The 13,206-nt window shown below is 53.5% G+C and overlaps 1 protein-coding gene across 3 annotated transcripts in view; it reads left to right on the top strand.

Annotated features, from left to right (window-relative positions):
• TCF7 (transcription factor 7) overlaps nucleotides 1-13,206 on the top strand; it is a 69,988-nt gene that overhangs the window by 48,613 nt on the left and 8,169 nt on the right. For all 3 annotated transcript variants that reach the window (XM_027747594.2, XM_027747596.2, XM_027747599.2), the window contains exons 4-9: nucleotides 1,294-1,426; nucleotides 4,515-4,605; nucleotides 9,034-9,120; nucleotides 10,770-10,880; nucleotides 11,110-11,272; nucleotides 11,491-11,598. In XM_027747594.2, the coding sequence (XP_027603395.1) occupies nucleotides 1,294-1,426; nucleotides 4,515-4,605; nucleotides 9,034-9,120; nucleotides 10,770-10,880; nucleotides 11,110-11,272; nucleotides 11,491-11,598 (693 nt within the window). The remainder of the gene's footprint in view (nucleotides 1-1,293; nucleotides 1,427-4,514; nucleotides 4,606-9,033; nucleotides 9,121-10,769; nucleotides 10,881-11,109; nucleotides 11,273-11,490; nucleotides 11,599-13,206) is intronic.

Below are 13,206 nucleotides of genomic sequence, written 5' to 3' on the forward strand. Positions count from 1 at the left end.
AAAGCCAACTGGAGCTCCGTGCTCATTCTGCCTGAGCAAAATCATTACCAAAGTGAAAGGCACCAGTGAATCGAGTCCAGGGATCCTAAATGACTTGTCAAAAGTCACACAGCAAATCATCTGCAGTCCCTGGTGGAACCAGAGATCTGGCTGGCAATGCCCACAGCTCTTAGCCCCTGCAGAGCTGTCTGACCTGCTCTGTTGCCATTTTCTCCCCATTTTTGTCTGTCTGTCCTGTTTCTCTTTCTGGATTTATCTGGGACAAATCCTAACACTCCACCACCAAGGCTTTGCCCTGTCAGTTTGGGCTTAAAGGCAACCCTGGGCGAAACCAGACATGTAGGGAGCAGTGCGAGACGCTCGGGGCGAGGAGGCTGGTGTGGATGGCAGAGAGTGAGAGAGAGTGTGTGTGTGTGTGTGTGTGTGTGTGTGTGTGTTTGTGTTTGGTCCTTACAGCTGTGCAGCTCTTTGGAATAGGTTCCCCTCTCTTTGCTCCAACACACAGAAGTACTTCCCATTATGTTCACCAAAAAGAGCCTTTTACAAGGTGTTGGGCTCCGACGGCCACACCGTGTTTAACCGGGGCAGCTGCAAGAGGAGACAGGTTTTTCTTTGCTTAGTGTCCTGGGTTTGATGCATCCCCAGTGCTGCCTCAGCTCCCCCTGGTCCTTCTCCCTGAGCGCTGGACCTCAGTCCAAGGGGGATTTCAGCCCAAGGGCTCGCTGGTGACCACGTCATGTTTTCAAAGGCGTTGCCCTCAGTGTTTAGTGGTGGCCTTGGCAGAGCTGGGTTAATGGTTGGACTTGGTCTTTATAAGGACTTTTCCAACCTATATGATTCTGTGTCTGTGCCTGCATGAGAGCCCTGGTTAGGAAAGCCCAAGCATGGTTTTGAGTGAATGTGAAAGATGTGCGAGTCCAGATTTAGACCCTGTGGTAGCACACAGCAGAGAACAAGAGCACTGCATTGGGTAACATGCTTGTAGCATTCATCCTGGAATAAAAGGTACTGGAAATGAATTAAAAAAAAGTTCTGAATTTTGAAAACTTCATGCTGATTTTATCTGTTTTCCACCTATCCATGTAATCATATCCAGCTGTTGTCCCTGCTTCATTTATGGATTTTTCTAGCAGGGTGCTGTAATGTTGATTTAGTGATTTGTTTAGTGTTTTTAGTCATTCCCAGCCTCACCTCTGATCACAGGACTGCAAAGGGCCTGGACTCGATTCCCTGGCCCTTTTTGCTGATGGATCCTGATGATTTCTGAGTGCTCTCCCTCCTTGTGTCTTGCAGTCCAACAAAGTTCCCGTCGTGCAGCCGTCCCACGGAGTCCACCCGCTCACCCCGCTCATCCCGTACAGCAACGACCATTTCAGCCACGGCTCCCACTCGCCCCACCTGCCCGCTGACATCAACCAGAAACAAGGTAGGGGCAGTGCTGGGGGCCTGTGTGGTGGGAGGGGGACAGTGCTGGAGACCACTGAGGTGAAGGTTGTCACCTTCCTGGTCCCAAATCAGTGAGAAAAGTCAAGAGCTGGGGTGTTGCTCAGCAGTAGCAGGTTATTTCTCTTATTGGCAATGCCTTGTAATCCTGGGCAAGGGCAGTTTGGTATCCAAAGTGCCAGCCCTGCTGATGGGGTGAGTTCAGCTCTCTGTACAAGCTGTCCTGTACCTTGAGACCGGAGCAGAGGCTGCGCGGTGATGCGCGAGAGTCAACCAGAAAATGGAAAGTAATCTTTCCTTTGACTCATACCCAAACTGTTGTCAGGTTGTCGTTTTGAGAAAATAAATGCTTGAAACAGGAAATATTTTGACTAAACAGGATCGGTGTCTGATAGCTGACTGGATTGTGACATGTGTGTCCCCGTAGCCGCACGTTGTGTGGTTGTCACACGGTTTGGCTCTTTGGGTTCCTGTGTGAGCTCAGGCCATGTCAGCTGGCTCTTGAGGCTACAGAGGAAAGTACAGTAGGCAGAGGTTAAACCCTGAACTGTAAAACATACCCTGAACTGTGAAAGACAGGTATGTGCAGAGGAATTCACCCCAGTTTATCGTTCCATCATTCTTCATGGGTTACTGGCAAAAGTGAGTGTAAAATCAAACTTTTCTCAACCTTACATTAGTGCAGAACTTCTCTTCAGATTATCCAGGCTTTTACACAACCATGATCTTGATTTCGTGGGAAAGCAAGCAAATTCACAGTTTTGTATTCAGGAAGGAGTTCAGAGCCCATCAGAGCCCAGAAATCAGTGCCAAAACAGAGGCACAAAACCAACTGTTGTGATTTGGGCAAAGGCCTCCACCCAGGAGAGATCCAAACTGTCCTGGAGGCATCGGCTTCACCAAGTTAACACTGTTGATAAAACAATGGGCTGTCAAGGATGCTTTTGGCTGAGTGATCCCTGGTCTGAACCCAGGGGCCACGTTCTGGACTCACCAGGGATGGCAATGGGTAGGATTTAGGTGTAAGAGATACCCAGGCACATCCTGGTTGTCATCCAGCCAGCACTTTGCTTGTCAGCCACCAGAGCATAATAAACTCAGCAGAAAAATTGGAAGAGTTAACAAAATAAACCTGTTGAAGCTCAGCTAGCGGCAGAGTTTGAGTCTCGAGAGGAAGACTGCAGATTTCTGAGTCTGCAGGGAAGGTGACCCGACACACCCTCCTTCACTCTGCCTTGGCAGTGCCTGGCAGAGCCCTGCCCCTTGCTGTGAGTTGCCTCCTGGGACTCACTGCCTGCCTGGGAAGCCTTGAGCAGCACAGGAGCAGATCACCCAAGGGATGAGCTGATTGTGTCCCTCTGTGGAGGCTGCAGTTGGCACTGGGGCAGTCCCTGAGCGTTCTGTGGTGGGTCAGTAACTCTGGGAAGCTGTCCTTGGGCTGCCCACCCAGGTGTGCCCTCAGTGCAGGCACTGTCCAGTCTCCCCTTTCCCGTGTATCCTGTGCATTTACAGACACGGGGAGTCTGTCCCTCCCAGAGACCCCCAGGTCCTATTTGTGCAGAGGTTCAGACCATCATCCTCAGCTGGGACCTGCCTCCGTGGTGCAGCTGGGATCACGCCCCATCCCTGTATTGCTGGGCGAGGGTTTTCTTCCCTGTTCCTTCTGGATGTGTCCCATCTCTGTTTCCATCACTGAAATAGCTCCCATTATCACCCAGTGTAAGCACTTGAGAGTCACCATCATACTCATTCTCCCAGCATGCCTTTAACGTATTCACAGTAGCCCAAGGACACACAGACAAGGAAATACAGGCAGGAATTCTGAGTCAGTGGTTGGTGCCCCAACCACTGGGCCAGCAAGAATAACTTGTGCTCTGGCTTATGCAACTTGCACTGTTGGAGGTGCAAATCTCAGGATATTCCAGCAGCTGCCTGACGTGAGTGCTGGTTTTGTTTGACCCTCAGAGGGCTGCTGAGTCCCACTTGAAGCAAATCTCATACTAAGTTATATATTCCTTTCAGGTCAGTTATATATTTATTTTAGCTACCTCCTGATAAGATGCTTGGAATCTGTTGGTGTCATTCCTAATTAATAATTAATCATTACTACACATAAAAAAATAATCCAGACTTCTGAGTTTGCAGCTGCTTGCGACTCATCGCCAATTTATTCCATGTATTCATCACCCAGGACAGCCAGTGGACAATCCCTGTCCCCAGTTTTTGTCTGAGGCTGGGTAGCAGCCAGCGTTACACCCCTGTGCAACAGAGCTCAGCCCCAGTGCCCCTCCAGTCTCCCAGTGCAGGGGTCAGCTGGAGGCTGTTCCTGCCAGCAGCTCCCTGGTTGTCTGAGTCCCACCCTCAGCCTCAGGCTCTGCAGGATGTTTTCCAGTCCAGGTGGAAAGGGAGCCGTGCTGGGCTGTGTCCCCTGGCCGTGCTGCCCGTGCCAGCGGCTTTGAAGATCCCACAGGGATTCCCCGTGTGAAGGGTGAATTCCCAGCTGGCACCATACCCACCTCCACAGTTCCTTGGCACCCACAGAGCCCACGGAACAATTGTTTTGAACTCAAATTGTTTAAAATGGAGATAGAAGTGGTGCCTGCTGGAGCATCCCCACTGCCTGCTCACGGGGGGTCCCGCGGGTGACTGATGGGGACGGGGCATAGGAACAGCTTGGACCATCCATTGAGCACCTCATGAGGCTCTCTGGGAAGGGCAGAGGGATGTCTGGAGTCAACTAAATCCTTGGCAAAGCAAGTTGCTGCTTGTTCTCAGGGTGGCATGGAGCAGGGATGATGCTTGTACAGGAACGAGCTGCATTCCCCACCACCTTACCCGAGTTGGTGATTCTGCAGCAACATGAGTGACCCACCACATCCCCACAGAGAGAACCACAGCAAATAAAGGGGAATTGCAGTATCCTGCCACTTGCAGACAGATATTTCACATATATATGGCCTGCTGGACAAGTGTCCAAAGATGAAGCAGCCAGGGGACTGGGCTGGGAGTGGTCCCTGCCAGCCGGGGGATGCGGTGCTGGGTCCAACTGATCTCCTTCTCCCTTCTTCCAGGAGTGCACCGTCCTTCCCAGACGTCAGACATCCCTGGTTTCTACCCCCTGCCCCCTGGAGGAGTGGGACAGATCACGCCCTCGATGGGATGGTGAGTGAGGAGGGCTCTGCCCACACAGCCCCACCCGCCGGACGCTCCGCACGGACGGGTCACTGAGCACCCACAGTGCCCTCCCTGACCTCCACGGTGCTTCATCCCCCCACAGCTTCATCCCTCCTGTGTGCTGGGGGAACAGGCAGAATTTAGTCCTGTGTCACACATGGGGAGCAGATGCGTGGAGAGGCTGAGGGATTCATCCCAGCACCCCTGGAGAGGTGTTACAACCTGCCTGAGCCAAAACTGTCTGCTGCCTTACATCCAACTACCTGTGTGGATTAGGGAATCCAGGGAGAGCTTCCTACCTATCCCTCCTAATCCCAGCAAAAGTTTCTCTCTTGAGCGGGAGGTAATTTTCTCCCTTGCTGGAGTTTGCGGCACAAACAGTGCTTTTCCTTAGCCTGCCACCAGCACAGTGTAATCCTGTGGGATGATCTATCTGCCAGGCCATGGTGTTTCTTAGGGTCTGACACACAAGGAAGAAGTACACCATGGCAGAGACCTGCCCAGCAAACGACCCCAGTACCCACAGCCTGGCCACAGCACTGCTGGCTCAGTGGGAACTGCTGTCCCAGTGGGGATGGGGAAGGAGGGACCATGAGCTGGAGTGCTCCCAAAATGTCCCTCCTGCATGGGCCAGCCCTGAGGAGCATCCTGCAAAGCAGAGCCTGTTGGGAAACCTGCCCCAGGCACACAAGTTAAAAATACACCAGTGTGTGCCCTGTGGTCGTGTCCCCTGGCTGTGTCCCCGTGACCGCGAGCGCGCCGGGGGAGCGGGGCTGGCCGGGGGAGCGGGGCTGGCCGGGGCTGCCGTGGGGGCATCGTCACTCCTCGGGTTAATTTTTAGCCCCCATTGAGGACACGGAGGCGTGACAGAGGCTGACAGAAAGGGTGGTGGCTGCAGGTGGCAATTCAGGGTGGTCAGGACAGGGAAAAAGAGTGCAGGGAGGGTGATCATGGGGGCAGGTGGCCAGATCCTCCCAGTGCTGAGGGATTTTTATCAGCAAAGCCCCACAGAGAGCTCCAGGTACAAGAACCAATTGCAGAATGGGAGAGGGGAGCTTTTTGCTTTGTTTTGTTTATGAATTTCGTGTTCCAGATATTTAACCACAAGGAAACAGGAGCTGAGGCCTTTGATACAGAGTTCGGCTTCAAAGAGATTACATTTCACCTTCTGTGCTAAATCTGTTACTCTTGGGTGATGATTTAACTCCTCAGATGATGTGATTCATCCTCAGGGAAAACAAGGACTGGGGCGACTGTGCTGTAACATGAAAGAAATAGTTGGGAGATGGAGAGAAACGAGCCTCTTTGTCAAAAGGAAGGTCCACTCCTGGGATGGGACAGTGTTGTTCAGGCAGCCCTGGGAGAATGGAGTTAGAGCAGTGTGGCTGTTGTGGAGATTTTGTGGGGTAGTTGGTGGTAGAGGGAGTTTGCATGGCTGAGAGCTTCTTCAGCATCCACAGGGTTTGGCATCCTCAGATGCCTTCATTAGTGACTAATAGAGCAGATATGGTAAAGCAACCAACGGCCTGACATGCAGAGAGCAGCACCTCGAGGCACATGTGCCTAATAGAGCTTTTGCTCGTTCTTTTCCTTGCCTAAACTTTATGGAAAGAGCCTCAAACCCACTCCTGGAGTGCCCAGTTTTCAGCTGAGGCTCAGCATACCAGTGTCGGCACCAAATCCCGTCAGGTTCGTGGCAGCAGGGGCTGTGTGCCAGGGATGGTCATGCCAAGGATGCATCCCAGAGAAGCTGTGGCTGCCCCATCCCTGGAAGAGTTCAAGGCCAGGTTGGACGGGGCTTGGAGCAACCTGGGGTAGTGAAAGGTGTCCCTGCCCATGGCAGGGGAGTTGAAACTGGATGGTCTTTAAGGTCCCTTCCAGCCCAATCATTCCATGATTCTGTGCCTGTGCCAGTGCCACCAAGTCAGCTGCTGAGCCAGGATGGCCACACACAGGAAGCAACTTTTCCTGCACGAGCTGGCAGGCAGGAGTTGAGCAGAAACGGGTTTTGTTCTCACCGAGCGCTTCGGGAGGAGGAGCTGCAATCACTCTCTCTGTTATTAGCTGGGATGACAGTCGGATAAAAGCCTCCGAGAGTCCAGTCAAGTGAGTTTTGCTCATGGAGCCTGGCAGTTCGCCTTGGCCAGGAACCTGCACATGGTGTGACTCTCCTGTGCCCTGGGCAGAGTGTGTTGGTGCCCTGGCAGCCCCGGCACTGCCATCCCATGGCTGTGTCTGAGCTGCCCTCCCAGCATCTGTGATAGTGTGCAGATACTGAGAGAGCTGGAGCTGTTCAGCCCGGAGAAGAGAAGACTCTGAGGAGACCTCACAGCCCCTTCCTGTACACAAAGGGAGCTTATAAAAAAGGAGATGGACTTTTTATATGGGCAGATAGTGATAGGGCAAGGGGGAACAGTTTTAAACTGGAAGAGGAGGGAGTTAGATTAGATACTAGGAAGAGGTTCTTTACTCAGAGAGTGGGGAGGCCCTGGCACAGGTTGCCTAGAAAGGCTGTGGATGTGCCATCCTTGGAGGTGTCCAAGGCCAGGTTGGACGGGGCTTGGAGCAACCTGGGCTAGTGGAAGGTGTCCCTGCCCATGGCAGGGGGTGGAACTGGATGAGCTCTAAGGTCCCTTCCAGCCCAAGCCGGTCTGTAATTCCATGACACGGGCTGCAGTCGTGCATTCCCAACCATCAGGGGCTGATTTCACAGCTGCACTAATTTGCACGTCAGAGGGACTTCGGATGAAGCTGCGAGTGCCCCACTCTGTTCCTGTCCCGGTGTATCCCAGCCTCTGGAGTAACGCAGGTCGCTTCTGGATTAGCTCCGAGTGTTTTCTCGGCCCTGGGGCAGCCGCCTCCAACTTCAAAGGCTGTTTGGGTTTCCCGGTGCGGCGGCACTTGGCTGTTTGTTGGTGTGTTTATACCCGCCGACATCTAAGGGGTGGGAGAGGGCTCCTGCCTGGCAGGGTGTAAACAGCCCCGCCGCCCCGGCTCCTTCCCTGCACACAGATCCTGCAGATTTCGGTCAAGCCGAGGCACAGCAGCTCCCTGAGCTCCCTGGGCAGCTCCTTCCTGCCCAGCGTGGCTCAGGGGCCTGACTGCTGCCCCACTGTCATTGTTCCTCTGCAGGGCACAAACTTGTCTTTGGCCCTGAAAAATCCCAGGCACCCCAGAGCTCGGCCCTTTGCAGGGCACCACACTTGATGATAGTGGACTTTTGGTGGGGTTTTTGGTTATTAGAGCTGAAAATAGCTGGTGCTGGTTTTAGGCACAGCTCTGTGCAGCCCAGCCAGAGGAGCATGAGCACCAGTGCAGGTGTAAGCACCCCATCGTGCCCCAGGTTGGACAGGGCTTGGAGCAACCTGGACTAGTGGAAGGTATCCCTGCTCATGGCAGGGGGTAGAACAAGATGGACTTTGAGGTCCCTTCCAACCCAAACCACTCTGTGATTCTATAATCTCAGTTTCCATGTGCAGTTTTAGGCTGGAAGCATCTTTTGGTGGGTTTGCAGAACAAGCCAAGGTATTTTTGAGCTATTTCCATATGAAAATGTGGGGGTTCCCTTGCTGGGAACAACAAGGAACTTCCTGCATAGTTATTTTACTATCTCAGAAATAATTTCCAGCTCCAGGTCTGGTACATGCCCAGTCCCCAGTATGAAAGCACTTTGAAAAGGAATGAGCTTTTGGCTGTTTAAAACTGATGGGCATCCTTGAAATTATATGCTGGGGAAATCAGAGTATCCCTGAATACAAGAGAGTAGGTACTTTTTCTCCAGACATCAGGAAGTTCCATGATCACAGAATCACAGAATGGGTAAAGCTGGAAGGGACCACAGAGGGTCATCTGATCCAACCTCTCTGCTCAAGCAGGGCAATCCCAGAGCACATGGCAAAGGATTGCATCCAGATGGTCCTGGAATATCCCCAGTGAGGGAGACTCCACACCCTCTCTGGGCAATCTGTTCCAGTGCTCAGTCACCCACACAGTAAAGAAGTTCTTCCTCATGTTCATCCTCCTGTTGCAGCCTCTTGTGCACTGCACAAAGACTCTGACCAGGCTTTAGGTTTTTGGTCAAGCTGTGCTCTTTTTAGCAACTTCTTCTGTGCAACAGCAGCTGATTTTTCAGCACACACCTCTGCATTTTGCATTTTAACCAGATAAACTCAAAGCTGCAGAGCTGCTCAGCACCAGGGTTGGAAGGGGGGTCAGAATCGAATCCAACCTTTGTAGGAAGGCCCAGGTTCTCTCAAAATAATGTCCAAGTCCTGCAGGGCCCCTTGAATCCAAAGGACAGCCTGAGTGTCCTGCCAGCCAGGGGCATCGGTGCTCCGAGTCCCCTTAGCAAAGGATATCTTTAGGAAACACCACGTAGCTGTGGATACTTTATAGCCTCTTTCTTCCTGATCCCAGGCAGAGCCAGTCTGTCTATCCGCTCCCGTCATGTGGATTTAGACAGCCGTACTCGTCCGCGCTTTCTGCTGGGGCTTCTTTCTCCAGGTGAGTATGAGCTGTGTGACACAGGGCAGCAGCTCGGCTGCTCTCGCAGCTTGCAGTGTGTGCAGCAGGAGCTTGCAGCAGACCACGGCCCCCAGGGACAGCCACGCACCCGCCCCGGGGCAGCCGTGGGGAGAGAAGGCGCTTTGAGGCAGTGTCTGGTCCAGAGGGTGCTCGGGGGAACATCGAGGATGAAGGATGCAGAGCAGTTGGGTTTTAACAGAGCAGAAGTCTAAACAGAGCCAGAAACCCCAGCCCTCAGCTCAGCATTGGGAAAAAGGGCTGGAATCCACTGCTCAGGATTTTGCTCTGTGCCACTGACCCTAATCCTGGATGTTTCCCTGCTGCCACCACCACTGAGCTTTGCTCTGCAGAGGCCCCTCTGTTCTCCTGGTCTCAGCTTTAAAAGCAGGACAGGCCATGGGCAGTGATTTGCTGCCCTCCCATCGGGCACAAGTCAGTTCTGTGAGACAAAAGCACAGCTTCTGCCTTCAGGTGAGCACAGTACATCCCCTGTGGATGGGCATGACAGAGCCCAGCCCTTCCAGGTGTGCTGCTGGGCAAAGCCCCCGTGGCTCTGTAGGGGTGTCTGGGCTCATGCACCAGCTTTTGCTTCTGCTTCATGTTGTCCTGAAGAGCTTTTAGTGGAGATTTCCCACAGGAAAACCAGGCAAACCCTCACTCATGAGAGCCCTTAGCCATGCAGAAACCTGGAACCATGCAACCCTCGATCCATGCCATTCATCCCCCATCCATGGAGCCCCTAGTCCTGCAGAAGAGGGGAGGGAGCGCTGCCAGCCCTCCTTGCTCACGAGGCATCAGCCTTGCACAGCCTCGAAGGCGAAGGCAAGAGGAGCTAACGGTTCCCCCCGGAGCCCCAGCAGCCTCCCCGAGCTCCTGCTTGCAGGATTTTGGGGTGGATTTTGCAGCAGTGCTGCAACCGAGAAAGTACACCTGGTCAGATAAGGATCAGACTGTGCTGGTGGATTAAATTAAACAGCTTTTCTTTTCGTGCCAGCATATCTAATGAACAGTTCATCTCCCATGGGCAATTCTGCCATCTCAAGCTGCAGTCATAAAGTGGCAAGCTTGGCAAAGCTGACTGTGCTGGCTTTACCCTCCAAAACTCCGGAGAGAGCTAATGAAGCCTGAGAGCGAGCAAGACCTCTCATGATCTCAGCCTGTGTTGTGGAGAGCATTGCTCAGGCAAGGTGCACCTCCTAGAGTTGCAGTCGGGTTCGTGTTCAGACTTAGGCTGTTTCTGTTAAAAGGAAGGTGTGGGGTGGTCCTCATCTCTCCCATCCAAAGCCCCGGTTGAGCTTGTTGTTTCTTTGTGCAGTGCTAATAAGATATTGCAGCAACAGAGATCTGAGTAGCTGAAGCTGCTGGTTGGAAGTGCCCTGGACCTCGGCCAGGCCGGCTCCCGCTGCGGGCGGTTCCCTCGCCGTGGCACCGGATCCTTTCCAGCCGCGTGCCCACAGGGGTGACCCGGGGTGGTGGGCACTGCCCACCCCCCGCCAGCCTGGCAGCACCCACGTGCTTTCCGTGTCCTCTGCTTTCCGTCCGCTTCCGCCACGTCCGAGTGCCATCCCGTGAGACAGCCCTGGCACGGCACAGCCCCCCCGGCACGGCTCACCCGCTCTCTGTTGCAGGTTCACCCACCCGCTGATGCTGGGCTCTGGCATGCACACCACCGGCATCCCGCACCCCGCCATCGTGCCCCACTCCGGCAAGCAGGACATGGAGCACTATGACCGAAACATGTGAGTTGGAAGTGCGGGCAGGGCTCGTGAAACGGCACCTTGGCAACCATTTCAATTATCCCTCTTAATGCCCCTTTGGGGGCAGGGTGGGTGAACACCGAGCTCTGTCTGCACCTGAGGTGCAGAGCTCTGGCCCCCCACTGTCAGGTTGGTTTGAGGGGCAGTTTTCTGCTGAGCCAGGCTGGGGGATGGCTCTGATGCTGACAGCTCCTCCTTTGGTCCCACCAAGGAAACCTCAACCAGAACCAAAGAGAGAGAAGGAAGCCAAGAAGCCCACTATCAAGAAGCCCCTGAACGCTTTCATGTTGTATATGAAAGAAATGCGGGCAAAAGTCATCGCCGAGTGCACCCTGAAGGAGAGCGCTGCCATCAACCAGATCTTGGGAAGGAGGGTGAGAGCTCGTGGGGCCCAGCACCACCCCCCCCCAGTGCCACATCCCCGTCCCTTGCAGATGCTCTTCAGCACGTAACAAGCATCTGCTTCAAGGCTGGGTGCTCTTATCCCTCAAACACGCAGGCTCGGGTGTGCCCCGGGGCGGGATGGCCGTGGTGGGTGGGCTGGGAGGGGGCAGGGGGGCCGTGTCTCACTGCTCTGTGTGTGTCCCTGCAGTGGCACGCGCTGTCCCGGGAGGAACAGGCCAAGTACTACGAACTGGCTCGCAAGGAACGGCAGCTCCACATGCAGCTCTACCCTGGCTGGTCTGCCAGAGACAACTACGTGAGTGCCCGCCCTGCTCGGGCCCCCTTCCCTTGGCATGGCCCCAAATGACCCCGGGGGTGACAGCTGGTGTTTGCCAAACAGCCTGCCTGGCACAGGCAGTGTCGCTCCTGGTGGCACCAGCGCTGTGGGAATTCACATTTGAGGGGTATTTGGAGCACCCTCCTGGTTTATTGCCTGTCTATAGGATGAATGGTACAGCCCCAGCTACCACAGGTGTTTGTCTGCTTATTGTCCAAGCAAATACAAGGAGTAAGGAAGAGGAGCTTTGAAGTGATGGGGATGGTCCTTGGAAATACAGTTTTACAGAAACATAAAACATCTTGGGCAGCAGCTGAGGTATCTGTGAGGGTGGTAAGGGAGGGAGGTTGCCCAGAGAAGCTGTGGCTGCCTCATCTCTGAAAGTGTTCAAGGCCAGGTTGGACACGGTTTGGAGCAACCTGGGCTAGTAGAGGGTGTCCCTGCCCATGGCAGGGGTTTGAAACAGGATTGTAGGATATATTTAAGGTCCCCTCCAACCCAAACCATTTTAGTATTCTGTGGTTTAAAATAGTGGATATTTTTGAAAAGGGTTTTTCCTTGTGACTTTCCTGACTGTTGTGCCTAATGAGCTCGTTAGAGACCTGAAGAGAAGCACACATAAGTCTTCAGAGGTCTGTCCATCCACTCAAGGACTCTGTCCCTTTGATCTAAGGCTCCATCATTTCCCTCACAGACAGTTTCTTTCCCCTGGGAGCTGCCCAGTGAGCTCCCATCCATCCCACACTGACCACAGCCCTCCTTCCAGAAAGCCCAAACTCCACCAAGGGCAGGAAAACACCCTTAAAGAGCCCAAACCACCCCGAAACCCCCTAAAAAACAGAGGGCAGAGATGATGCAGAAAAAGCAGAGGTGAGGGGAAACCCCCAGCCCACATTTTGGTGGGCACACATCTGGAGGACATTAACACCTGGAGGGCACGGCACCAAGACCAAGCACACCCTCCATGGAAATCTCAACCTGTATCATCATTCATCTGGTTCCTTGGGGAATCACGGGCTGGTTCCTTGCTCCAGAAGATGGATATTGGTCCTCCCAGCATTGCAGACCAGCTGGTTTGGGTGTTGTGGTTGTTGAAGAGATGCTTTTCTCTGCGGAGCTTGAGCAGGGAGGAGCAGGAGGAGAAGGAGGAGGAGGAATGTAGGTCACTTCTGCAGCACGTGATGCGGATATTGGGCAGGAAATACAGTTGCTCCCCCACTGAAGAAAAAGCTCACCACAGCTCAGAGCTTTCCACCTTCACTCAAACCACAAGAAGTCATATAAAAAGTCACAGGTCAAAGGCAGCCCTGTGAGCTGCTGCTCCTCACAGACAGATTTGCTCCTGCGCTGCTGTGCCCTCATTAATCAGCTCAGTAGGGCAGGAGGGGAGTTGCTGCGTCTTGTGAATCAAGAGAGGCAGTTTGGGGATAAAATGGGGCTTTCTTGTTAGTGAAAGAAGAACAAAAGATGGGTCCAGAGCTGCAAAAGCACTGAAATAGGTCAGTGTGATTTGAAAATAAATTTCTGGGGATTTCCTTAAACGTTCTTTCCCGTTTGAAATCAGGGAACGTTAAGGAGCAATTTCTG

The sequence above is a fragment of the Pipra filicauda genome, unplaced genomic scaffold, assembly GCF_003945595.2.
Source record: "Pipra filicauda isolate LSUMZ 115617 unplaced genomic scaffold, ASM394559v2 scaffold89_size2521313_pilon, whole genome shotgun sequence".
Taxonomy (NCBI): domain Eukaryota; kingdom Metazoa; phylum Chordata; class Aves; order Passeriformes; family Pipridae; genus Pipra; species Pipra filicauda.